This window comes from Cygnus olor, chromosome 11 (genome assembly GCF_009769625.2).
Source record: "Cygnus olor isolate bCygOlo1 chromosome 11, bCygOlo1.pri.v2, whole genome shotgun sequence".
NCBI lineage: Eukaryota > Metazoa > Chordata > Aves > Anseriformes > Anatidae > Cygnus > Cygnus olor.
Genome location: NC_049179.1, coordinates 3,416,723 through 3,444,420, shown reverse-complemented (window position 1 = coordinate 3,444,420; position 27,698 = coordinate 3,416,723). Strand labels below are relative to the sequence as shown.

The 27,698-nt window shown below is 39.8% G+C and overlaps 1 protein-coding gene across 1 annotated transcript in view; it reads left to right on the top strand.

Moving 5' to 3' along the window:
* Positions 1 to 27,231, top strand: part of RFX7 (regulatory factor X7) — a 55,201-nt gene extending 27,970 nt beyond the window's left edge. Inside the window, exons 3-9 of the mRNA XM_040569666.1 lie at positions 4,459 to 4,541; positions 5,342 to 5,464; positions 12,583 to 12,699; positions 14,906 to 14,990; positions 15,682 to 15,889; positions 18,763 to 19,058; positions 19,982 to 27,231. Coding sequence (XP_040425600.1) covers positions 4,459 to 4,541; positions 5,342 to 5,464; positions 12,583 to 12,699; positions 14,906 to 14,990; positions 15,682 to 15,889; positions 18,763 to 19,058; positions 19,982 to 23,287 — 4,218 coding nt within the window. The 3' untranslated portion in view covers positions 23,288 to 27,231. The remainder of the gene's footprint in view (positions 1 to 4,458; positions 4,542 to 5,341; positions 5,465 to 12,582; positions 12,700 to 14,905; positions 14,991 to 15,681; positions 15,890 to 18,762; positions 19,059 to 19,981) is intronic.
* Positions 27,232 to 27,698: the final 467 nt, after the last annotated feature.

The following is a 27,698-nucleotide window of genomic DNA, read 5'->3' as shown; positions in this document are numbered from 1 at the left end:
GCATAGCCTTTTTTACTTAGATTAGAATATAGTTATATATAAATACTCAAAATGTGGAGAAAAATATTAAGATCAGTCCATGCTCTCTAAAATAGTAATATTGCAAAATACTTGCAGCAGTGCCCCTGGCCTTCAACTCATTTTCACCAGAACCTTAGGACAGAAGTAACCTGTAATTCTACCTTCATTGTAGAAATATAAAATAAGTCAAAGTTAAATGCTGTTCTTCAGCATTCAATAAACTGTAATTCTGGTAATTGTTGCTTAGTGTATTTTTCCTCTATCTCATTTTAAGTTGGGCATGACTAAATGTTTACTTTAAAAACAAAAAAAACAAAACAAAAACATTCCTTGGAGTTTTCCATGGTAATCCATTCTGGCAACAATAAGATGAAATTCGAGTAACATTTGTGACCTGTCAGTGGATCAGCAGTTGGAGAAAAACAGATAGAAAGATTCAATCTGTCAAAGTCAGGAAACTTCAAGTGATATTATGTGAATCTGGAGGCTCAAGCTGAAATCTAGCTTCTCCAAGCAGGACCATGAGTCTCATGTTTCCTGTATTACAGATGAATTCCTTAGCTACGTTCTGTGTTGAAGTGATCTTCGTCTCTTTGTGCCATGAAAAATTTCGTGTCTAGCTAGTGTCAGTATGGAACCGGATGTCAAAAACTATTTCTGATTAAAAAAAAAAAAGTTGCTATTATTTTACAGCTGCTTATTTGCTCAAACAAAATGCCTGTTAGAATTAAAAAGAAATTTGCTTGTGTTCCTAAGAGGTTCTTGTTCTGTATTGTTCTTAGTCAATAAAAGGACAGAATCATTTGGACCAGATCGATATTGTTTGTATGCACAAATGGATTTCTGGTTTAATATATTTGCTACATATTTTGTTAATTTCTTTGGTGAACTGTCTGTCTTTGGTGACTACCAAAATGAAGAAAAATGCCAGAGACTTCTACTTCTTTATATATTACCATAAGGCTTTCCTTGTCTGTGACTAGAGGTTTCTAGTTCTTTGTCCTGTTTTTTCGTGTAAAATCACTAAAATACTTTGAATAGTTGATGTATTTTTTTTGGTTAAATTGAAGCCAAATTGTAAAAAAAATAAGTATGAACACTCCTTGCTCCCATCTTCACAGTATCTTCCTTCATTTGATGTGGTTCCAATTACAGGAGATAAATATAATGTGTGAAGACCCAGAATAGCAGAGTGGTGCTTTGTGATGGCTTTACACCTCAGTCATACAACCAGTTTAGCGCTCTTATGCATCTTTCTAATGCAGCTTCAAGAAGTATGGTTTATAAATAACCTTTGGAGAATTAAACATTCTTCAGCTGATTTGATAGAACCAGTTAATCAAGGTCTGTTAACTTCAAGCAAAAAAATGTACTTAGATCCTTTTAAGTAGTGAGAAAAGATTCCCCAGACATTTTATATTCTGTATGGATATTAAAACTACTGTAGCATAAACTTTAAGTGGCTACACAAAGGGGAATTTGTCCAAGATGTTGCCAGCATTGCAGTTTTCCTTTTGATGCTCTGACTCTTTTCCACTCTGTTCCACATTTAGATTTCTGCCAAACATGATATTGACCTATTTTCTTAGTGGGAAATAAGAAGAAAATTGGTAGTATGTTTTGTGTTGTCCTTTCTTTTTATTCATTTTCATGTATATCCAACTTAAGACAAAGTGAAATTCAGAATGTGTTAACTTTTTTTTTTTTTTTTACTTGGTCAGAGAGATCTGTTGTCAGTAGGCCAGCTGAAATGTTTCTCTGCTTTCCCAAACGCTTTTCTGATTGCATTAAGAATTAGAAAGTTTTGATACTTGGAGCAGTCACAGTAACAGACTACTGAAATCACTGGAGCCTTACCACTGAGAGCTGGTAGATAAGGGCTAAGGTTCAATAAGAAATTGTACTTAACGAGGCTGTAAACAAAGCTTTGAGAGTTTTAGAAACATTGAGAGAAAACAGCCTAAGCAAAATATAATGTTCAGAATTTTTTAAGCAAAACATTGTTCCCTGAATCTATTAGCAGTGTCACATTCAATGCCTTTGGTGCAACTTCTTCAGCTTTGAGATGTTTTTGTCTAAACAGATTCAGTCTCATTTAATAAGCTTAGCTTTATCTAATTATCACCCATGTAGGATTACCTCCATGAACTTCCTCTGCATCCTGGCTGCGTGTTTTCTCTCCCGTTTCATAGAAGGGCCTGCCTCCCCAGGAGCTCTGCATAGCCATCACTGCAAGCTAGAGGAGTTGTGCAGAGAGTGCAGCCTGTGGAGAAGAGTGGGTTTTAAGTGAAAGCAGAGGGAAAATGCTACTGTCCGGCTTCCTTTGTTGAAGACATGAGAGCCGTAATCCTCAGCTGCCTTAGCTCTAGGGATGCAGTTCCGCTGATGAGAGTTGTTGGTTCACTGGCAACTTCTGAAAAAGATTCTAACATAATCCCAGTCAGATTTCTTCTCTACACATAAATCAGGTTTTGTTTGAATGAATGGTTGTCAGAGGGGACCTGCATAGCAGTGCCTCTGCAGCTTGGGCAGGGCCTTCGCGTGCAGCCCTTTCCTTTAGCTGGGAGACAGCAGAAGTTCCTTCAGCTGCAGTGGGCATTGAGACTGCTTCAGCATTTTCTGATGAAAGTATAAAACCACCCTTTACACTGTGAAGTAGCACGTTAGATTTGAAGACAAGAGGTTGTTTTCCACTTAGATGTCAGAGTCATTAGGGCTTTTTTGTGTGTTTTGCAGTGGATCTCACCTGACCCATGTCTTTTGGTGGTCTTTAAAATCCCTCCCAACTCGTTCTGTGATTCTCTTGATTCTAAGCTCTTGGAAAACAAGAAAGTCTAATAAACAAGTGTGAATTTTCTTGCAGCTGTTTCATTTCTATCTTTTCATAAATTTTATTTTCTCTAAAATGTTTCTTTGGAGAATGATCTCAGTAATGTTTTTTTAATAAAACCATTATTGATAGTGGAAGGACCACCATTGTAAATGCCATCATGTATGCGGGGAAGGAAGAACAGAATTTTACAAAACGCACCTGTTCAGAAATACCTCTTTGGATCTTCGGTGGTCTGTGCACCATTGCTGTGTAAGCTGTTATAGATCAACAGACATCAGTGTCAGCAAATTTCAAGAGTTTATTGTGGGGGGGGGGAACAAAAACCTAATGTTGTGGCTTGCTGAAGCTTACACAAATAAAAGCAACAAATACAGTGTCTGTTCCCTGGCTGCTGTTGGAAATGCTTCTGTGAGCTCTGAGAGTGTCTGTCTTACTGCTTTGCTTATTTTATTGCAAAGGCAGCAGGGAGGAGGGGGAGCTCACCTCTGGCTAGTTCTCTTGTTAACTTTGTGCCAGTGGAAGTGAGATGCTTCTTGACTGGAATGGGTAGGGACCCCAGTTTGAAATGAAGTTTAGGATTTATTTTCCCCACTCTTCTGTTTGTTGTTGAAATAGACAGGTTTCACTGGCTGTTGGTCCCATTCTCTTCCCTTTGGAAAAGGTTATGTTGACAGTAAGACAGCAGTAAAGGAAAATAGAATTAACTGTAATCAAAAAGCTATATCCTGAACTAAAAAGAGACTGTGGTATTCTTAGCCTCTGTACTGGTAGTGCACCTCACATATTGGTTCTGCAGCATCTTCCAGAAAGAATCTGTGTACTCATTGCTGCATGGCTTTACTCCTGCTGCTGCTGAGCAGGCTTGAATACCTTACCTCAGCTGATGGCTTAGTACGTCGGAGTCTATATGAGAGATCTGGAATGACCCCATACCAGCTCATATGTAGTACTCACTGTTTGCGTACAGCAGGTAAAACTCCCTCTTGTGTCTGATGCTCAGCTGGTATCTTCTAGAGTAGGACTCAGGCATCATAGGGATTCATGGTAACTGAATGGCTTATTTTCAGTATTTTTACAATAATTCTGATTCCAAAGGAAGCAAATACATGATGTATTTAGATGACATTGAAGTCTGTGACACAACTATTGATGTGGTGGTGTGGATTACAGGATCCGGTCTGACATTCTGCATAGTTATAGCCTAGCTGTTTTTTGATACTTTGTTCTCAGAGGTGCTTCAAATGAGCTCTGAGAATATAATGGAGGTTTTCATGTTACGTGTCCAGTTACAAAAGTGTTCTCTTATTGTCATTTCTCCAGATTCTACTGTTATTGTGTATGAATTTTGTAATGGTATTGTGGAGCTGGCTTTGTGGACCAGTGTTTTCTAGTGTGCAGTGGTGTACAAATAGAAAATTATAGTTCTAGACCCAGAGTACTCGCAGTAACATTCTTTAACATAAGTATTTTCCTGTTTGAAAGTATATTATTTTGGAATACAATGTTGGATGACAATTTTAGCTGTTGAGCTCAACTCTTACTGTTTGCTCTTTCTATCCCTACCCCCTTCTTTTCTTTTTAACCAAAACACCTTTGTTATCTAGCAAGAAGTTGAGAAGTTTACAGACCTAGAGAAACTCTACCTCTACCTTCAGCTGCCTTCGGGTCCCAACAATGGAGACAAAAGGTATGTGTGTGGTACAGGTAAGCAGCTAGTGCTGAAAACACAACTTCCTGTGGCACTTACTGAGCATGCATTTACATGACATGTTTGGTAGCAGAAGCTGTCTTCAAATATTAAGAACTTATTTTTTGGTGAAGATTGTTTTTAATATTTGAACTTTATTGTTCAAATATCTTGTAAATGTAAACCTCCTAAAATGCAAGACTCATCCAAGAATATCTTTTGCAGCCTAAGTTTGATCGTTCCTTCACATTTTACATAGGAAGTGATGATAATATAGCAACATAAATGTGATGCTGGGGGAAAGAAAGAACTAACAGTATTTCTAGTAGCATTTGTTTGATTAAAGAAAGATCTAGAAAAACAACCTGAAGATCACAACATCATGAAATTAGCATCTGTTCCCAGTAGGCTGATATAGGCAGACGGATGCCTACAGGAAGCACTCTGAGCACTTGCTGAGAAAGTTGAGTATTTGCAAAGGGCAGTTGGCAGACTGAGTAGGCAGAAGCTTAGGAATGGTCAGCAAAAAAAAAAAAATATCAGAGAGGAGGTAGGCACACTCTAACCCATCACTCTATGCGTGGCTGTGTATCAGGCAAGAACCAGAGTATGGAGTCTCTTTGTTAAATTGTATAAAAAATAGGGAGATAATACTTCCTTAGCCTTAAACAATAGCTGCACATTTGAGGTACTGGCCTTTGTTGTCTTTGTCATCTTTCTGCCTGTGCAAATACAAAAATGAGAACTGAGGAGGAACTATGGAGTAAAGTCCTCATCAGAACTGTTTCTTCTTTCAATAGTGATCAGATCTCCATGTCATCCAGCCGTGCACAGCAGATGCATGCCTTCTCTTGGATACGGAATACCTTGGAAGAGCACCCTGAGACATCCCTTCCCAAACAGGAGGTTTATGATGAATACAAGTGAGTGCTTCTGATAGTGCTTTCCACATACTGCTTTACGAAGTTGTAAATAGTTCTGTGACACGGGCTCTACAAGTACTCCATTGACATACATATACAAGTGCACCTGGAAGAACAAGGCCTTCTGTACTTGTGTGCTAATGTAACTGAGGCCAACTCTGTTCAGTAGTTGTGCCGCTGAAGGTAGGACTGTGCTGTTTAAGTGGTGCATTCCATATGCTGAAGTAAATGTGCAAGTATTTCTTAGCAAGTAAATATCAGTATGAATATTGTTTTTATTTTTTGGACAGAGTGGCACAGATAAAAAGTGCCACTTGCTGTCTTACAGTGCTTTTTGTTCTAATTATTTATATGTACACATGTAAATGACTGTCTTAACAAGGATGAAGGTCTGAATTGTTCCTCCTGGAAAGGCAGGTATTTGGCACATAAGATCTAGTCAATGGTACCTTTCTCTCCAGAATAATACATAAGTATTGGGCTTTCCTGCAGCAAACCTGATTGCTACAGAGGCACAATATACCTGAATATGCATGAAACCAGTAACCAAGGCTACTGAGAGTCTGTTTTGTCAAGTCTTGAAGCTATCATGTAATGAGAGTGATAAGAAGCAAGCGAGAGCGAGCTGTTTGGCAAAAGTTGGATTTGGATTCATTTACAAAATGTTCCCCACAGGAAATTAAAAAAAAAAAAAAAAAAAGACCCAGATGCCTGAAGATGAATAACAGATTCATGACCTAGTATGAATATTTCCATAATCTGAATGATTACAATAATTTGCAGGGAGTTGAGTGCCTTCACCTCACAAATGCCTACAGGATTCAGCCCTTGGTAGTTGCTGCAGCGCTGCATTATGTGAATACCTCATTTTAATTAACTCTCTCTGGTAGAGTTGTTTTGCTCTGACTAAGCTGCAGCATGATGGCATTAGCTTGCCTGGGGTTGATAAACACGCACACACCTATTTCTGAAATCTCACCATTGAGTTGAGCAGTGACGCAGCCTGGAAACATAGCCAATAGCACAGACGTGCCAGGGTAGCCAATCCCCGAGCAGGAGCTGCTCACGCAGACACAGCAACAGCAGCAGCTGCTGTGCGGGAGAGAAATGGAAGCGTTATTCTTAAATATATTTCTTATTTAATAATTTATGGCCTGCTTCAGCAACAAATCTGCTTGGCTTCCATGCTGTGCCAAGCTGCAGATGCCCAGAAAAATCATCTACAGATTGTTGAGTGTGAAATTTGGATGGCTTTTGTATGTAGCTGCATCAAGTATTTGTGTATTGTATTTTTTTGCCTAACAAAATAAGGGTGGAAAGCAAATATTCAGGAAAATATTAAATGTTTGGAATCTGTTATCTTTTGAAAGCATCTGTTCTGTATTTAAAACATTTAGTTTCTGTGAGTGTATTTATGAGCTATTCTTGCACACCGAAGGAAGAATAGCTTTGGAGTGGGAGGTGGGGAACAGGTGTATAAATAGATGAGTTAGTTTTGATAAGTCATTTTTCTTTACCTAGGGGCGTTAAGTCCTCTCAAATCTCACTTGTCTCTTATTTACAAGTTATAATTTCTCTCCTCTGTGTGCAAAGATAAATGTTGCATGAGCTCATAGTGAAGAAACTTGTGCACTCTGCACATAATAAATTGAAGTTACAAGGCTTCAGAAGAGTGCTGCATCATAGCAGCATTTTAATTCCTGCTGTAAATTTTGGTCAAAATATTTTTTTATAAAAATACTGCTCTCTTGCATCACCTTTGTGTTTTTCTTTTTTCAATGAAGATAAAAAAGAAGCTTACAGTGCACACAAATCCAGCACTGGCAAACGTTGATAGCGTTTCCAGCTCCTTCACATTTCAGTAGCCTTGCATCCCTCATCTAAGTTAACACAATGATGCTTCTTTTTGGTTTCTTACTTTTTTTAATTGTAAATTCACATCTCTAGCTAGGTAAAAGTGAATGAGTATATCACTTATTTTACCCCCTTCAAAAGGGAGATAAATGCATCGTAATATGAGCCAGTAGCACTTGGGATGGTTGAGAGCTTGCAGCTGAATTTCAGAAAGGAGGTAAATGAGAGCTATTTCACCTCTCTTGTTGGCACTGCAGTACCACTTGCACTGACAGAATATGCTGTGCTGTAAGAAGCTGTGTTTCAGCGCACGTGGTGCTTCTACCAGCTTCCTTTGGAAGTTATAGGGGAATACAGTCTGGAATATATTATTAGGACTCATGGTGAGCTGCCTAATTTCTTATGTAGCCTGAAGAAAATAGTTGCTGCTTCCCATCAAATAAATCCTTTCAGTGTTTTCTCGTCAGTCAGTTTTACTTAGGTATCTTTACTTAATTAGTAAACACCCTTCTGGAGGCTGCCAGGTGTAGATTAAGCTGAGTTTAGAGAATTAAGATTTTAAGTCTGGCAGTACTTACACAGAAAAAAAAATCCTTGCTTGTCCACAAAATGATTTTTTGAGCCTTCACTAAGCACTTGGGTCCTCTTGCTGCTACTGCAGTGATGCAAGAAAAGAGTCATGTTGTTCATATTTACGCTTGGTGCCCTGCAGATTCACTTAAAACACTTAATATAGATTCGGAGGTCTTTGAGTGAGCTTGCATCTCTTATCTGGTCTGTAAATCATTAATCCTTGATTTACTGGCTGCTGGGCCAATTGATACCACCTGATGCATAGGTTGTGTGTGTACTAAGTGTTAAAGATGTTAACTAGCAAGTTAAAGAAGAATATTCAGAAGCTGGAAGAGGGCAGTAGGTACAGGACTACAATGGACATTAAACAAATTAAAGATGTGAGATGCATGCTGATCTTGCTTTATAGCTCTTAACCGGTGTTTTGTGTAAAAACTCCCTGATAGGAACTGCATGGGACCTATTGTGTTGTCAAGTCTTCTGTTGTAAGTGAGTAACTATGTATTTCTTTTAAAAGCTGATCAAACTCCCATCTAAAGCAACTGTTTTCTAGCTTTGTTACTAGTCCTAAGAATCTGATACGGAATTCCGTTTCTTTGATGGTTTTCAGACATCTCTATTCCATCCTATGTGATTTCTAGGACTTCTTTGCCAGCATTGTTCATTAGCTTAAAGAGATCCTGCCTCTTCCTAAGGTTTTGTTCTAACCCATTTTTTAGAAATCAGTTATTTTGGTGGATTGGATAAGCCAAGATCTTTGTTTCGTTTCATGCAATAGGTTCTTTCCTACTATTCATAGTGGTTCTTTCTGCACCCATCTCGTGTTGAATTCAGCGTTCTTGAACAGGGTATGTAGAATATGTACGATGTTCTCTGTGAGATTTTGCCTGTACATACAGTGACAGAAAAATTCTCCTTAAGTAATGCTGCTGTTTTACGCTAAGATTGTATCTACCTTGTTATCAGCTGCTATGGATATATCATAATTAACAACAGGATGACGAACTTATCCATTTTATCTTCTGCTGCATTCAGTTGATGAGTGCCTACTTCACAGCAGCAGCACTTGTTAATTCTTGTGCATTATTTTGCATTTCGAGCTATTTAATTCCATCTTTTTTTCTATTCTTGTCTTTTCAGTTTTTCCGCGTAATACACCAGTCATTTTGTTTCAGTGATGCCTCCAGAATCAGATGATTTTGCCACATTTTTTTCTGACAGAAACAATTTAATACAATATTTAGTAAGCAAGACAGTTTTTGAGGAACTGTGCGTAACTTTCCTCTGACCCTTCCGTCTCAATGTAATCTGTTATCTCCATTTTATCCAGTTCTTTGCCCAGGAAGCTAATTAAGCTGGGCTGCATAGCCTGACCATACTCGTTGGCTTTTAGTTGGTTAATCTTTTTTGTGGTCTAATTCAAGCGCGCTCCCATTGTATATTCTGTCTTGAGTATATGTAATTTGAAAATGGACTTTCCTTGCCAAATTTACTGTGTAGGAGCACTCTGTACAAACGAACATAAGCAATCATGCATCCATTGTCACTCCTGTCTCTTTGTAGACCTTCCCTCCCCCATCTGTTTCCCACCCACCCTTCAAATAAGCAAAACAGCTCCTGGGCTCAGCAATGTGCCAAGAGTGCAAGTAGCAGAGAGAAGAGCTTAAGGGAAGAGACTCCTGGTATGTCTTGTCAAGTCAATGAGAGATGGCAGATGGACATGTAGGATTCTCGGCCAGGCCAGGAGGAGGAGGGGCCATATGGAAGGATCTGTCTGAAAACTGAAATTACGTGATGATAATAAGAGCTCAGAAATCACAAGCTTGCAGGAGCTGCCAGTATGGATTCAGGGGGACCATGTAACTGGATGCTTGGTGCTGCTAGCAAGTAATTGTCTTGAAACAGATGTGCTTGACTTGAGGAACTGATTTTTTTTTCCTTTTTTCTTTTTTTTTTTCTGGAGAGGGAATAATTTTATCTTTGAAGTTGATTGATTGATAGGTTCCTAATTGTGTTGTTTTGCTATTTTAGTTTTTTTGTTTTGTTTCGCTGACATTGTTGAGTTTCAGTCAAAAATACCGCTGACTACAGCAGAGAAATCCGTAGATCCCCCCTTTACATGGTAGTTGAGACTTCAAGCCCTGTAATCAGCATTAGAAAGGGACAAAGACCCACCTTTTAGGATTTTTCAGAGGGAAGTTAAAATCCAGTGGTGTCTGGTAAGACTCCAGATAAAAAAGTGCAGAGACGTGTCTAGAACGGCATTATGCATGAAGCAGTGTCTGATTCCTAAGAGGGTGCAGCAAGGCTGGAGAAGCATTCCTTTGTATTAACTTCAAAGGGACAAACCCAGAATCCAGAGACTGTGACTGACATGCATTGAAATGAATTTTGTTGGTATATAAATCAGGTAAAAATTTTCCAAATGTCTGATACAGAAACATAAACTAGTTGGAGGGAACCTCTGGAGGTTACGTGGTCCAACCCCTCACTCAGAGCAGGGCCAGCTTTTTACATTTCATGATGTTGCCTTATCCAGACAATTTATGAATGAAGAAAATCAAGCATTAGAATGGGAGCCCAAAGAGGGTGTGAAATCTTTCTGCCTGTTTTTAGGACCTGACTGGGCAAAGCCGAGCAGCCTGGTTTTGACCTCAAAGCTGAGCCTCTTGTAGGCTGGTGTTTAGACTGAAGTCTAAAAGGGTGCTACCAAGCACCCTTCCCACTCAAATTAATCTGTGATGCTGTGCCTCCAACGGTGGAGCTTCCACAGTGTCCAGCAGCTCCTGTTCCTGTGATCTGTCCACTTTCATTGGGAATGTGTCGGGGGGCATTGTTGTGTCCCATCCCCTCACTTCCTTTTAAATAAAGAAAAAAAAGTGAGTTCTCACAAGAATGGGCTGAAAGTTTCGGTAAGACTGGCTTCTCTGCACTACATTGCATTTCCTCCTTCATTTTGGAAGGAGAAACCAAGGTCTTTATTTCTCTCCCACGGATAACAGCAGTCTATACAAGTTTGCAGACAGAGCTGGGGAAAGTAAGGACACACAAACTCTATAGGAGAATGTTAGAACCAAATAGAAAAACCTGGCTGTTTATCATCAAAATCATAAAATTTGTGGCGGTGCTTTGCAAATGGAGGATACCTACATACAGCCAAGGTAAAAGCAGCATATACCTGCTCTGTAATAACTAATATTTTTACAAAGAAAATAAATGCAGTGGAAATATCTCAAAAATATCTCTCTGTGTAGCTACAGTTTTCAGAGAAGGCCGTTTGACTGGACTACTTGGATGCAGATGCCATTGCTGATTGTTACTGGTTTTACCATGTGATGCTGGGAATTAAACTTCTGTTTCAGGAGCGATGCTTTTTGTTTTCTTCCTTGATGAACAGAGATTTGTTTGCCTGCATGTACCCAAGTTAGAGTAGTGAGCAATGTAGTGTATGAAGTGATTGTCTTGATGCTCTCCTGCTATGATGCCCACACAGAGATGTGTAGTCACCTCTTCTGTTCAGAGACAGGTTGGTTCTGTGTATTTCTGGTAGGGCTTCTCACAGGAAAGGAGGCTATTGCTATGGTGCTGACTCTGTGACCATAGGAAGTCTGAAAGAGAATGCTTTAACGGTATGCTTTTGGGCCTGAGCATGTCAACATCCGTGAAATACTACAATGCTCTTGAACAAAAGGCAATATGTAGTAGTGTTGGTATCTTTGTGCTGCCTTAAGCACTTGCTGCATAGCTAAGCATTCCAGAGCAGTTTACGTTTTTCTCCGTTGCTTTCACATGATTGTGATTTTTCAGAATGTTCACACTCAGCAGTGTAATCAACAATTCTTGCTCTCTGCCTCAAGGAGATATTTTTCTAGATATCTCAGGTGTTGAAACCTCTGAATAGATGTTGAAACAAAATTCCTTCTGCTGTTTTTGAGAACTGAAGACAGATAACGGTACCCATTTTACTGGAAAAGTACATTTAGCAAGATGAATAGCTTCTGTTGCTTTTTTTTCCTGTGTCATCAACTTGTTTACTCAGTTATGTGAAGATTAGCAGATCTACATTTATAGAGGCAGTAGAAATCTGTGAATTTAGGGCTGGTAATTCACGTAAGAATATCTATAATTAAGCAGATCTTATAGTTCAATGTGGGCAAACAGTTGGTAGGAGGACTAGGTCCTCAATACATGCTTGTGTTACACCTATAAAGGTGAAGCTGGTTCCACGGGAAGCTATGCCTCATGAAAATCAGTTTGCTAAGTTGTCTCAAATTGCAGCTGTATAGGCAGACAAATCTCTGACCTGCTGCTTTTCAAATATTCTAATAGGACTTCAGGCCTTCCCACACTCAAGCCATACCTCTGGCTAGAGAATGTCACTCTTAAGTCCTAAAGTAAGTGAATTGAAACATAATAGCTTCAAACTAAGTTGTGGAGTAAATCTTAACCGCGCTCTAGTTAATGCCACTACTTGTTAAATCTCCACATGACTTGTCTTTGAACTTAGTATAGAACAAGGCAAAAACGATGGTATTAATAGCTCTGTGTATACATTTTTATGTATTCAATTTGTTGTGGATATATGGATGGGTTTGAGTGTTTTCTTTTTGAAAACCTTTGGAGTCTAGCATGCAGGCTGGCCTTTTGTATTAACTTTGATTCCATTCACGTTTTATTTCTCTTTGTTGCAGGAGCTATTGTGACAATCTTGGCTATCACCCATTAAGTGCTGCTGACTTCGGAAAGATCATGAAAAATGTCTTTCCGAATATGAAGGCCCGTCGTCTAGGCACAAGAGGCAAATCAAAATATCCTTTGCTAGAACACTTCCCAGTAACTTCTGCAATTGCCTGGAGAACATCTGCTGTTACATCTTAACTACCAGCTAAATTTAGAAGTAATGTTAAATAAAATATGCAGACACTTTCCCAAAATTCTTTAAAAATTATTAAATGCTATAGTGTTAAGTTGCAAGATACCACTTAAGAAACAAGGTAGTATATTTAGGTTACACAGTCTTTCTGGGAAGCTTAGTTGTCACAACAGTGAGGAACCAAAAAAAAGCCTTATCACATAGTGTGAAGAGGAATATTGAAGTAGAGGAACTTGCCTCACGATACAATAGTATTTTATTAGCAGTACAAGTTCGGAATTATCAAAACATTTCTTGCTTCATTATATACTTGTGCACACCGTACAAGTTCGGAATTATCAAAACATTTCTTGCTTCATTATATACTTGTGCACACCGGTACTTTAAAAGGTAGTTGTAAAGCCAAAGATCCTTCTTAAGAGGTGCTACAAATCTCTCGTAAAACTGCAGCTCCTCAATCCACTGTTTAGGATTGTTTGAAAGAGAAAAGGGGATTACTGGGAAGCAGTCAAAAAGCTGATTATAGACTTGGAAGTCACTTATTGATGGCTTGTCCTGCAGGGGTGAGGGGAACAGACTGATTGCTTCGTTGCATGGTGCATACTTCCTGAGACAGAAAAGACAATTCAGAGCAAGTGCTCCTAGGATGAGAAGCGATGTCTCTCTCCATTGACTGTGGTCTCATTCCCTGTGCCCACAACTGGAATCCACTTCTTTCCCTTCTTGCCTGTGGTAGAGAAATTCACTCTCCCAAAGGGTATGCAAAAATGCTATCCTGTTTAGCTGTAACTTACAACAAAGCCTGAAGTATACAGAAAATTGATGTTGTCATAGTGTAGGTAAAGATACTGTTACAGGCATAAGTATGCACAGTTAAATGTTGAGACAGATTAGTTTATCAGCTAACAGGCAGCCACTATGAACAAGTCAGGGCAAGTGCTGTGGAAGAGTCAGCTTATATCACTGGTGGTTCTGCTGTTTCAGTTTAGGGACAAGAAGCCCTGCTAGGAAAGAAATGCAGTAATCAAATCAAAAGGCTACAAGGATGTAAATTTTTCTCAGGCTTTCTGAGATAAAGCTATGGTTTGTATTTACTGCATAGGTAACTGCTTCTGTCTAGTCTTTAGCAAGCTGAGGTATTCCATTAAAAACCAAAAACTGTTACTGATTTTCAAAGTAAATAGTTTCATCTGCAAGAATTTAGTCTTTTCCAAGTTGAGAATTGCACCTTCCCTTGAGAATCTGGAAACTGTCATGAAGCAACCTGCTGCCTGCTGTGTCCCACAGGGCCAACTCTTGCTCCATCAGTGCATTGCTCTGACGCTGTGGATAGGTTGAGCTACTGCAGAAAGCAAGGGAGGGAGGGTTTTGAAAGGCCAAAAGGCCTCAAGGAGGTTGTATGTTCTAATTAAAAAAACAGTCAAAAGAACTAGCCGTAATGATACGGACTCACTGTAATACTGTCTTTTGACAAGGTTTTACTCGAAGCATGGTTACAAAGAAAATTAATGCTAGGAGGCAGCCCAGGATTATTCCTCTTCTTTAGAGGGGACCAAAAAAAACCACATAATTGTAAATGAAGAAATTATGTCTGTTAAATTTTTCATTAAGTACAATGTTGGATTATCTAGTAGTGGAATCCAAAACTTAATAGCAGCATTCTGGATGGAGCTAGACAAATTTTAAGGAAGAAATTATATGATGTAATTATAGCTTGACAGGATTCTCTTTCAGTTCTGTTTCCTAAGTTTCTAATTCAGAATTATTAAAATATGACTTTATTTCACACTTGCCTTAATACCTAACCACCTTACATTTAATTTACTGTAATTATGCTCCATCCGTGTTAGTGTAAGAAAACGTAAACTCCGTGGTCTAGGGAAGAGAAATACACATTTAGAGAAAATGAAAAATTAGTGATTCTGACAAGGATTTGCTCATCACAGAAAAGAGACACTGTATGTGAACTTTTAGGCTTTTGATTCTGGGCTGCTGTGAGGTTATGTTTAATGACATTGAATTTGAGAGCCATTGCTGAGTTTGAGTATAAAGCTTATGAGAAGTATGGGAGGAATTACTGCCCGTCCTCCCTGCATGCCACCTAACAAGCAGAGATGATGTAGACCTTAATTCTTGATCACATATTGCTACAGTGGACTGAGGAAGAAGGCTTTTGTTCATATGCCAACACTGCCCAACCTTGACTTTCATAAAACTGGAGATGGGGTATGTTATATACTTATACATATTTGTGCAAATTAACATTTATTATGTTACTTTTACTATCTTAAGTTTTTCTTACTACCTTAAGTTTTCCAAGCAAGTTGAAGAGCTGTGTAGTTTTTAAGAATTTCTTTATGATGCTCAGCTTCTAAATCATTGTTTGGTGTTTCTATAAAAATCCAGAAAGAATAGTAGTGCTATTATAAAAAAAAAAAAAAAAATACATCGAAGGTGAAGCAGAATTCCATAGTACTACTACCTACAAGGTGTGTATATATATATATATATATTTAACTCTGATCCTGTTTGGCTTTACTATATATTGATAATAATAATTCAGCATTAGAGGAGAATCCCCTGTGAAAGAAGCAGTTCCTGGGTAACAATGGCTGCTGAGGTGACAAGACTCTGGTTGCAAGGAGGATCAACTGTAGGTGGTCTGAATGTTGGGATTCTTGCTTTGATTTTCTTCCAGAAACACCAATTCCGTATGGTACCTTTGGAAACAAGCATTAACATATAACTTTTAGTAGCATTGATGTTGTGGTCTCATTCTCCTAATTTCATGAAAAACTCTGAACATATGTATTCAGCTTCCTGTGTGCCTTTGATCATCATTTGCTCTGTATTCTTGTTTTCACTCCTTAGTGACCTTTAATAATGAAAGTAACCGTTCCTTCTTCGTTTGTTGTAGTTGGATGGGACAGAGCCGTCTGGGCAGCTACAAAGTGCCGATGAGGAAGTTGTCTCTGCGGCCTGCCGGCTTGTTTGTGAATGGGCCCAGAAAGTGCTAAGCCAGCCTTTTGATACAGTCTTGGAATTGGCTCGTTTCCTTGTAAAAAGTCACTACATCGGCACCAAGTCAATGGCAGCTTTAACAGTAATGGCAGGGGCACCAGCAGGTAATGAGTTAACTTGATTCTGAATTGATGAAATGGGGGTATTTTTTCTGAAAGTAATGCATTTTAAGTCAGAGGGATTTCTTTTAATCTTAATCTGGGGTGAACAGGAGGAGTGAGGTGTCTGGACAGCTCTGGACCTTTAGGGATTGATGCGGTTTGTCTCCCCTGCTTTGAGTAGGAACGTATCCCACTTCAGACCTTGGTGTTTTAGTCCTCTCCAACAGATGTTAGCTGAACCAGACTGATTGCAGTCTGCATTGCTTTAAATTATTTTCTTGAAAGTAGTCTGGGTAGGAAGATTTGAAAATAAGCAGCGGCTTCAGGTTTAGTTTGTGATGGTAACCTTTTGTTTGCTTGACAACTTCTTGCTGCAGTTTAGATTTGCATTAACGGTCACATAAGGACTGGGTATAAAAATGTGTGGTAAAATAGAGTCGTGCTTCTTGAGAACTGCGTGCTGCCTGAGGGAAGAGTAAAGGGAAGGGAAGTGGGGGAAGAGAAACCTTAGTTGGTCTTAAAGCTACTATGTAATCACAGTCAGTGTGAAGTGCAGGGCTGGTCACTGAAAAGACTTCGGAAACTTCTCTAGAAGTCCTTACAGTTGAGTAAACAGTTCAGCAACAGAAACTGAAGCAAGAAATTCTCTGTCAAGGAAATTATTAATGATATAATTTGAGTGGTCTTGTTCAAGTTGTTTTTCTAGCTTATATTCTCTGAGGTAATGAAAGGTAGGAGTTCATGCATGGTGGGAAGCAGTCAGGATGTGGGTCTTCCAGTCCATCTTGGCCATTCAGGTCAAAAACTGCTGCACTGAAGGCAGGGATGTGTGTGTGGTGCTGTCATTAGCTGACTGGTGATTCCCGGGAGACGGCCTGCAGTAATTGCATGTGGCACTTGGATGGACACCTGTCTCCCCAGACTCTTTCCAAGATCTTCTCCAATTCCTCTGATGAGGACCCTGGTCTTATAAAGCACTCAAAGGCAGGGTTAACTTTAAGCATGTGAGTAATTGTACTGAGCTGTGCTATGCTAGATCAGGATTTGGGTGCCTTGACACTGGGGGTTTGTAGGCACGCTGCTGTTGTAACTGTGTTTGTTTGATAACTTGTCCTAATTTGGAAACAATTGTCCGTCTTAATTTTCTCTCTGAGCAGATTTTCTTACAGGCATTTCTGGTATGTCAGATAAAAATTTTCCTGAGATGTTTGATCTGTGTCAGGTAGTAAAAGCGTGTCAGCTGTTGTTTTTATGGATTATACTAGAAATAATGGTTTGAGGGGCAGGAGAGCCCTCTCCAGAGGCAGTTTGTGTAACTGGGATTCCAGCACTTGATGTCAGATCTTTGTTAAGGATCAAGGTAAAGAGGAGAGTTACTTTGTATTTCACTGCATCACAGAGGAATGGATTTCAAATTCACACATTTCAAATGGAAACTGGGGGTCAAGGCTGAAGACAGGGGTGATCCCCTTACTTCCTTGAGGAGAAGGTGATGTTTCAAGGAAAAAGGTGGTTATTTCCAATGCATGCCTGTGGAGCTTGGATACTCATTTCAGGAGAGGTTCTACGGTCTGGAATGATAAATAAGATATTCATTACCTTTCCTCTTTATCATGAGGAACTATAGTGTCTCTGTGTGCTAACTGGTAGGGAAAAAAAGAAAGCTTTTACCCTCAAAGGTAAAATTGTGGTGTTATTTTCCTGATAAATGTTACTTGCTTTCGGTATTCAGACCACATAGGTCACTTATTTTCCAGTAATAGCAATATATTTGGGCGTTTCACTGCCCTGTGAAGAAGGAATTGAACACTTAAAGTGGAGACATGTTGTAGAGTTCAGGCTCTTGTGGTCCATGCAGGCTGCTGCTCAAAGGGTGGGCTACCAGAAGACGGTGTTTGAGCTTGTACTGGGTATCTAAACCCAAATTACTGCCCTTAAATGGCGATGATTGATTTATAATTGAGTTATTTTAAAGCAATGGAGAAAAATACGGAAATATAAATGAAACTATTAAAGCATATTTAGAAGGGCAATTCAAGAGAATTGGGCCGTCCTTGAGAGAGTGTGCTTATCCTCTTGACTGTTAATGAATGAAAGATCATAGATGTGATGTGATTTTGTAACAGGAATTGGTACCAGCTGCACAGACAAGACCAACTCCATAGTGTTCTCCTTGGAAGCACCACTGCTTGCTTGTGATTAGCAAAAAAAAATTTTGTCTCCAGAAAAAAAAATATTATATTTATATATATATATATATATATATATATAAAACTCTAATTTCCATCATTTTTTCACCTTTACCTTCTTTTGTTTTTCTTTTCCTCCCTTGTCGCTAATCTTCTTGCCCTTCTTTCACCGTTGTCCGTGATCCCGTGCTGGTTGCAATCCATTCTGGCATTACATGTAGGTAGTATCTGTTCAGAGCTGCTCCTCTGTGACACAGACACGCAGTTCTGGAAAGATTTTTCATTTTTAAAACTGCTTTCAATATAGATAACATAACAAAAACATGGTAGATAATGGATTTTAGATTCCTCTGAAACATATCCACTGCCCTCTACTGTCAGTTAAATTAATTGCATTGTTTTTAGATGTAATTCAAAATATGTAGCTTGAGGTTACTAGAAAGAAGATGCCAATACTTAAAATCTGTCAGCTAATGGCCAGCTTGCCTAACAGATAGGAGTTCCGCCACAGATATGGAAAGAAACTGAAAGACTGAATAGATTCAAGCATGAAATGCACGAATGGATGAGGTGCTCCCTGAACGGTTGTGGAGATGCCTGCTATGTATCTGCCGTTGGATACAGAAGTGGCACTACAACAGACAGTGTATGTGTTGTTATAATTCATTCTTCTTCTTTTGTGTTCAGGAATAAAAGGGATCCCCCAGCCCTCAGCTTTTATACCTACTGCTGAAAGCAATTCCTTTCAACCACAAGTGAAAACGCTGTCATCTCCTGTTGATGCCAAGCAGCAGCTGCAGCGTAAGATCCAGAAGAAGCAGCAAGAACAGAAACTGCAGTCTCCTTTGCCAGGAGACTCTCCAGCAAAGAAAACGGAAGGCACTGCAACCAATGGTGTGACGAGTATATCTAATGGAAGCCCTGCAATTCTGTCCCCTCAGCCCATTGGTATTGTTGTGGCAGCTGTCCCCAGTCCGATACCGGTAATGTTCTCCAGCAATTCTAGAGAAATCCCCTTATGAAAGTAGTTAAGTAGAAATGTCAATGGGACGGAAAAATGTTGGTTTTCGTTCAGACTTGGGTTCCTTGATGCTTTTCTGTCCCAGTGACTGTTACACCACAAGTGGTGTAATGATGTGACCGAGTTTGGGTTAGATAAGGAGGCAGCGTCATTCTGATCATATCACATAGGCCTTGTTCATCTTTGAAATCTTTGACAGTGGGATTTCAGCTAGCAATATTGGTTATATGTGGGAACAATGACCCTTGAGATGAAGCTTAACCAGATGGGAAAGCCAGCACAGGTCATGTGGCTCAGTGAGCCCCTCATTTGGAATCCAAATTGACTTGCATTGGCCCAGCATACCTAGGTGACACCAGCAATTTTGTTTTTGCATGAAATTGATAATATGGAGCTTCTTTGTCTTTCAGACATAAAAAATCGGGTTGGGAGGAAGGTTATTTGTTTTTAGGATTTTAGCTGTGCTGTTTATTTCAATAGATAAGGGAGTTTTTCTGCCTGATACTCAGCTTACATTTGATTTGCTTTTGAAATCTTGAAAATGAGCAGTTTTGAATGCATCCTCTCCTCATTATCTTTTGTATTTCTGTCTTTTGTTCTATTTGGTGAAGGATTGTACGAGAATAATCATTCTTAAGCCTAATGTGCACACCAGTGCCTGGTTCCTTAAAAACTGAGGTCACGTGTCTGTCCACCAATCCTAGGCAGACAAGTATCAATGGCCTGGTATACAGTTGAACAGCTTGCTTTGTTTTGAAGTCACTAGCTTTGCTGTATTGAGCTGCATTGTCCTTCACCTTTGAAATGTGTGGGGGTGAAGTAGTATGTGGGCTTGGAGGACTTTCTTGCTTCATCACCACACCATGTCTCTTCCTCTGTGAACAGGTGCCAAGGACCAGGCAGTTGGTGACATCTCCAAGTCCTATGGGATCGTCTGATAGCAAGGTCCTGCCGCTCAATGTTCAGGTGGTCACTCAGCACATGCAATCAGTCAAGCAGTCACCAAAGACTCCCCAGAATGTTCCTGCCAGTCCAGTTGGTGACCGCTCTGCCCGACATCGCTACCCACAGATCTTACCGAAGCCAGCAAATACCAGTGCTCTCACCATCCGCTCTCCCACAACGGTGCTTTTTACCAGTAGCCCAATCAAGACTGTTGTGCCAGCACCACATGTGAATTCCTTAAATGTGGTAAAAATGACAGCAATATCTCTTGCCCCAAGCAGCAGTAGTGTGCCTGTCAAACAGACACCTTCAGTTAATAGTAGTGCGGGAGCAGTGGAAGAGGGGAGAGCTGCTCCACAGATGAAAAATGGATCTCTTGTTTCACTTCAGTCCCCAGGATCCAAACCTAGCACTGTTGTAGCTGCATCTGCAGTTGAGATCAAAATGGAACCAGAAGCACTGCTGGATGAGAACCAAGTACAGGGCCAAGAGAGCTCTGATGTATCTAAATCCATAAAAGCAGGCCCTGGCCTGCCTCCTGCTCAACAAATAAATTTTGAGGTCACAACCTTGAAGGTTTCAGCTGATGGTGTTGTGGAGGCAAAAACAGTTAAGGGCTGTGATCAGGGAGCTGAAGAAGCAGGGACCAAATATAAAACACAGTCTAATGAGATCACACCGGTTTCTTCAGCAGGCAATAATCAAAGCACTCTAAAGCTCTCAGTTGCCAGTCACTTGTCCAGCACCAGCATTGGTTCACCTCCTACTGGTGAGTCTACGATTAAAGACAAAATATGCACTAAAAGTCCAAGAAAGCGACAACCTTCTACGCTTCAAGATTCCCAGGTACCACCTGTAAAGAAACCACTGGTGGGGCAGCTTTCAGCTGGTAATGCTGTGGAGGGTCAAAAAGCAAACAGCGTTAAGAAGGCTCCAAAGGTTGTATTGTTAGCTAGCGGTGACAATACTGCAACGCTTGCTCAAGTTCCCAGCAAGGTACCTGTAAATGTACCTGTACCTTCCACAGCTCCAGCAAACGTAGCGACAGACTGTTCCTTGAGCACCAGTTTAAATACCAGTGATTCTACTTTAGGACAGCAGCTTGCATCAGCATCATCTCCAGATATTAAAGTGAAATTGGAAGGAAACATGTTTATCATAGAAAATGATTCAAAATCTGATGGCAGCTTTAACCCAAATGCGTGGCACCATATCACCAAAACCTCTGACTTTGCATCTGTGAATTGTGACCAGCAGCAAGATATCAGTGTTATGACTATCGCAGGACATTCTGGCTCTAGTGACTTAGAGGAGTCTGCGTGGGAGCCAGTGCACTGTGAGGGTATACAGCAGGATGTATACAACCAGCAGCTACAGAGCCAGATCCAGGACTCCTCCTTGGGTCAAATAGAAGCACAGTCTTCAAATCAGTTACCTCTGCAGTCTGAGCTGAAAGAGTTTGAACATACAGTCCCTCAGTCGAATGAGAACTTCTTTTCATTTGATGATGACCTTACCCAGGACAGCATTGTGGAGGAGCTGGTGCTCATGGAGGAGCAGATGTCAATGAATAATCCTCATCCTTACGGTGGTTGTCTAGGAATGGCACTTCCGAGTCAGACAGCAGCTCAAGGAGCTCCTGTGTCATCTCATCCCAGCAGCACACATTTTTACCATTCAATCCATAACAACAGCACTCCGATTCACACCCCGACTCCCACGCCCACCCCGACTCCCACCCCCACCCCGACTCCCACCCCCACCTCTGAAATGATCTCTGGATCTCAGAACGTGTCACGAGAGAGCCCTTGCTCCAGGCTGGCTCAGACAACTCCCGTAGACAGCGCCCTAGGAAGCAGCCGGCATACGCCCATTGGCACGCCGCATTCCAACTGCAGCAGCAGCGTCCCTCCGAGTCCTGTGGAATGCCGAAACCCATTCGCGTTTACTCCCATAAGCTCCAGTATGGCTTACCACGATGCCAGCATTGTTTCAAGTAGCCCCGTGAAGCCGATGCAGCGGCCTATGGCTACCCACCCTGACAAAACCAAACTTGAGTGGATGAATAACGGGTACAGTGGTGTCACCAATTCATCGGTTGCAAACCACGGCATCCTTACGAGCTACCAGGAGCTAGTGGAAGATCGCTTCAGGAAACCTCACGCGTTTGCAGTTCCTGGCCAGTCATACCAGTCTCAGCCACGCCACCACGATACTCACTTCGGTCACGTGACTCCCGTTTCACCTGTGCAGCACCAGGCAGCCCCTGTAAGTAACACTACCAAGCAAGAGGGTTTTGCTGTTCCTGCTCCTCTGGACAACAAAGGAGCCAGTTCCACTCTCAATAACAGCCTGAGATGCCGGAGCGTGAGCCCTGCTGTCCATCGCCAGCGTAATCTCAGTGGAAGCACTGTTTACCCTGTTTCAAATATACCGCGCTCCAGTGTGACACCTTTTGGGAGTCCGGTGACTCCAGAAGTTCACAATGTATTTACGAATATCCACGCAGACACCAGTGCCAATAACATAGCGCAAAGAAGCCAGTCAGTCCCGTTGACTGTAATGATGCAGACAGCCTTCCCGTCTCTTCAGAAACAAACAAACACTAAAAAAATAACCAATGTGTTGTTAAGCAAACTTGATTCTGATAGTGATGATGCAGTGAGAGGTTTGGGAATGAACAACATGCCCTCAAATTACACAGCCAGGATGAATCTCACTCAGATTTTAGAGACATCCACTGCTTTTCCTAGTGCCAACCCACAAAATATGATTAATTCCAGCACTTCAGTTTATGAATTCCAAACACCAAATTACCTCACAAAAAACAGCAGCACCGATCAGATCAGTTTCTCTTCTGGAGATAACCAAGCACAATCAGACATCGGAGAGCAGCAATTAGATTTTAGCAGCACTGTAAAAGACCTTTTAGGGGAGGACAGTCTGCCAACAAACCAGCAGCTGGTGAATCAGGTGGCATCAGATCTGAACGTTACATCTGTCTTTTCCAGCGACATCAGGTTGTCTTCCGAACTCTCAGGCAGCATTAATGATCTGAACACTTTAGACACAAATCTACTGTTCGATCCAGGTCGTCAGCAGGGACAAGATGATGATGCTACACTGGAGGAATTAAAAAATGACCCCTTGTTTCAACAAATCTGCAATGAATCCATTAACTCAATGACTTCAGGTTTTGAGTGGATGGAGAGCAAGGATCATCCTGCTGTTGAAATGTTGGGTTAATCTTGTTTTATAATATGTATGTAGCACACTGTATCTAAAAGACAGACGTATTGTATTTGTCTTAATGGAAGTGCCTCCTGCAGCAGAAACGCTATGTTTTGTGGCATTTTAAAAAAAAAAAAAGTTTGCTGTACCAGTTGCTCATACTTGAGCAATGAAAAGGCAGTCTTACCAATTTTAAACAAATCTCTGAAGGTGATGGGCTATTATAGAGCCAGTATTAAAATTTGAATTTTATAGTGTTTCCCATTCAACATTCTTTATTGTAGTAAAGAAGTGGTTAATAGCCAGCCAGCAATGACAGCTATGGTTGAGGCTTTGGGTGGGTGTTAAGTGGAGCTTGTTAGCAGGCTTTCCATACTTCCTATTGCTTGTTACTTCTAGTAGATGATTCTTACTGACCTCTGTTGTTGAGGTCTGAAAGGCAGGGTGCCTGCAGGTATGTAGGTGATAGGGAGTGGGTACAGGTGAACCAGGTGACATGCAGGTGCCTGACCATTGTGTAGCTATCTCGAGTGCTGCTCAGTGGTGAACTGTGGAAAAAATCTCTGTAGTACTCATGCCATTTACATCTCTAGTAAGATGCAGAGACAGGAAAACTAACACGAATGATCAAGGAAAAAGAAAGATGCACTAAACTTTTTATTTAAGAGATACACATCTATGTAGTTATTTTATCCATTAATGTTTCTGACATTATACTTGGTATTTTAGTTTTCATTTCAGTGTTTTTATATTAGGTAAAATTCATGGGAAAAGATTTTGAGCACTGAGATTTAATCTAGGAGTAACACCCTATTTTAAAATGATAGGTACTATTTGATTATTTATCAGAGCTAAAGAAGTCATGTGATGTTCTTCCCTCTTTTTAAAAACAAAAGAGCTGTTGGAGCTCATTAAAATACTATTTTTAAAGATTCGATTTTAAGTTTGCTCTTTTTTAACATAGTGGAGGGTGTAGGAAGATGTTATTTCCTCTATGTTTCAGTAGGTTGAGCCTTTCTGTCTTTCTGTTTTAAACAAAATACGATTAAAATATTAGAAAATGTGGTTGATCTAAAAATATTTCATATAGAGCCATAATACTGCCAGGCACTTTACAGATACACAGTCAGATGTGATCTTTCTTTGGGTAAAACTTTTCAAAGTGCTTACTGTTTTAGAAGGCTGAATTCCATTTTCATCAAATGATTTGGGAGGACAGATGAATCTAATTTTTGCTAATACTCCTTAGCTAGAAAATGGGATTTAGACTTCTACCTTAGTAGTTCACTTAACGAAACAAAAAAGACCTGTTGTTTTATCAGCATGGGATGGTTTTCCGTAATGATGAAAAGAGAGTTTCTTAACTAGCCCGTGACCCTGCTGTTAGAAAGAGGACTTGCAGAGGCAAGCTTTTACAAAAGGATTGTACTAAGGATGCTACAGTACCATCCCTTAAGCTTAGTATAAAATTGATTATTTATCTTGTGAACTGATATGTACAGAACTGAAAGCAGAACAGAAAACATTTTCCTCTCTTGAATTACTTCTTTGAATGAGCAGTCATGAACTTATGAATGGGAAGGCACAATAAGCCCTCCTAGATTTATTGAGGAAGAGATGCTCACATTTTTAGGTGACTTTTTTTTCCCCTCCTTCTTCAGATTCTGCTAATGTCTTGATCTCAGTACTGGATTTTTATTTTTTGGCTGTGCTTGATTCAATTTGTGATGTTGCATTGGCACCCCAGGTACTGGTGTACCATGGCTTTTTTTGCTCTTGCTCTGATTGACACCCAGTCTGTGGCCTCTTCTTCAGGGACAAACAGTTGCGATAAGCTATAGCACCTTAAATGCAGCCTGATTTCACTGTGCTTGCATCAGAAGTTTTGACGCTTCATTAGGAACAGACTTGGAGAGTTCAGATCCTTCCTTAAAACATGTGGATGTGCGATGGTGTGGTTTACTTTAAGACCAAGTGACCCTTTTAATTTTTTTTCAAGGAAGTGGGGAGGACTCTAAAAACCGCAGTGTAGAGTTCTGTTAGGTGCCTGTCAGTAAGGCTGGAACCATTTTTCCTGTAGACAGAAGTTGCTGAAGGCAGGGCGTGAATTGTCTACCTGTCTGTGGCCTTTAGCCAGAAAGGTGCTGATCATCCTCTTGTTGACTTCACTGGATCTGAGACACATTCAGCACCTCTCTTTTCTGACCCTGTGCAAAGTGCTGTGAATATGTAAACCCTACCTGCCAGGGGAGAGTGGTGGGCAGGACGTCTGTGCCGCAGCCATCTGCGTCTGCATGCTGTGCTGGCCTCACCTCCATGGCGCTGGCACTGAGACTGACATGGGCTTGCTGTAAACAAGTTCTTGCCTAACTTCTGGTTCTTCAGAACATTTCTCAGTAAAGCAAGAGTAGATTTAAAAAGCTGATGCACTATAAATTATGCAGCCGTCACCAAAGGTTTTTAAAAGTACCTTTTAAATTATTTTTAAATACAAACATTATATTGAACCTAACATGTGACTTAATTAGTAGGCATATTCTATAATCACTGGATTTAAAGCAAATGTATGTTAAATTTAAGAAATGTTCAATTCAGTAAGGATTCTTTCAAGTGAAACCGAAGGCATAGGCACAGCTTTGTACATAGGTGTGTGTTAATTTATAGGTGTTTGTATGTTGGTGTTATGACTAATATTCTGTTAGGTCCCTATACTTAGTGCTAGTTAGTTCTTTACATTGAGACAGAGCACTACTGCACACCAAAGTATGCAATACCCAAAGGAAAATTCTGTGATTTTTAACAAACGGAAGCCTGTGTCAGATACTCCAAAACTAAGAATTTGAGATAGTTCTGACCCCTTGTTTACATAATTGGCTTCCTGCTAACATTAGAAATAAATTATTTTGATAGCAATTTTTGCTAAAGTATATGAACTAGTGAATTTGTACCCTGTGTACTGTATTGCAGCAAACACTTTAAATTTGGTTGGTTAGTCCAGCAAACTTTCTGGGTTCATATATTGCACTAAAATTCTGTTGAACCTGTGGCAGGCACATTCCTTAGGATAAATGCAAGAAATACAGCCCACAGATTAAAAAAATAATAATAAAATAACAAAAAACACAAAACAAAAAACACACACAAAAAAATTAAAAAAAAACAAAACAAAACAAAAAAAATTTCTAATGTGTTTCATTATTAAAAGGCAAAATGTCATTAAAAGTGACAGGTGAAATTGTCTTATGTAGCAATGTGCATTGATCTCAATGAGATATGTCTATTTCTTATTCTCTTACATGAGAATATTACAGCAGGAAAAATTAAGTTTAGTTTGCTTCACCATGTTAATACATGATCACAAAATGTGCATGAGTGTTAATGACTTAATCTTGTACAGTACTAGATATACTCCTGTAACCACTTTTATTTTTTTATTTTGCTGTATTGAAACTGGTTAACCAGTGTTAACCATGTGAGCATAGTTATTCACAAGTTATTTACTTCTTTATGTTAACTAATTCAGCTTAGTTATTGTTGAATATGTTCTTTTCTTGGATTATTTTTTATTGTTCGGGTGTTGAGAAACATTTTTGCATCATTTTATCATGATAAGAATTCATGAAGTAAATAATTTGCAAATAATTGCAATAAGCACTGACTTCTGAACTGAAAAGAAGGAAAGCATTTCTTGTGCAGTGCATCTGACGTTCATATAATAGTCTTGTACTATACTGTGCTTTATTTACTGCACCGTAAGGAAAGAAAAATCCCTGTTCCATGTTTTCATTTAATGCAGGAAATCCAGTTTCCCTCCTCTTCCCCAGTGTTTTGTCTGTTGTACTGCTGAAACTACAGTAGTTGAATATTGCAGTAGCATTTCAGTTATTTTTTTTATTGAAAGTGCTCAAAAATTGTTTTTTAAATGTTTTCAAAAACAATAAAAACATTTTATATTAAAATGATTTCTGGATTCTTTTCTTTACATGTATGTTAAGGTGGGCCTAAAGTACAGAGCATCCTAGTTTGTGTGAAGACGCATCACAGCTGTGTAGTTGTACTGACTGGCTGTAGTTGTTGAGCCCAGGCTTACATTTAAAGCTGTGCATGAAGGTGAATCTTCCTGCCTTGGAAACCTTGAGCAGTCTGTGCTGTCAGAGTAATCTGTTGAGAGAATTTGCAGAATTTATGTTCCAATTCTGCAGTTATCCCTTTTTAATGTGGAAATCGCTTGTGTGACAATACTATTAAATTTGGAGGAAAAAAAAGAGGTTGAAACTGACAGGTCAAATATACCACCAGATGTGAAAATATTATTGTTTGAGGCTGTACTTCAGAACATGACGGTGATAGTTGTGCTAGTTAGAGTTGCCTTGTGCAGCTTCTCAGTGTTACAGGAATCTTAGCGTGGATGTGGGTCCAAGTATTA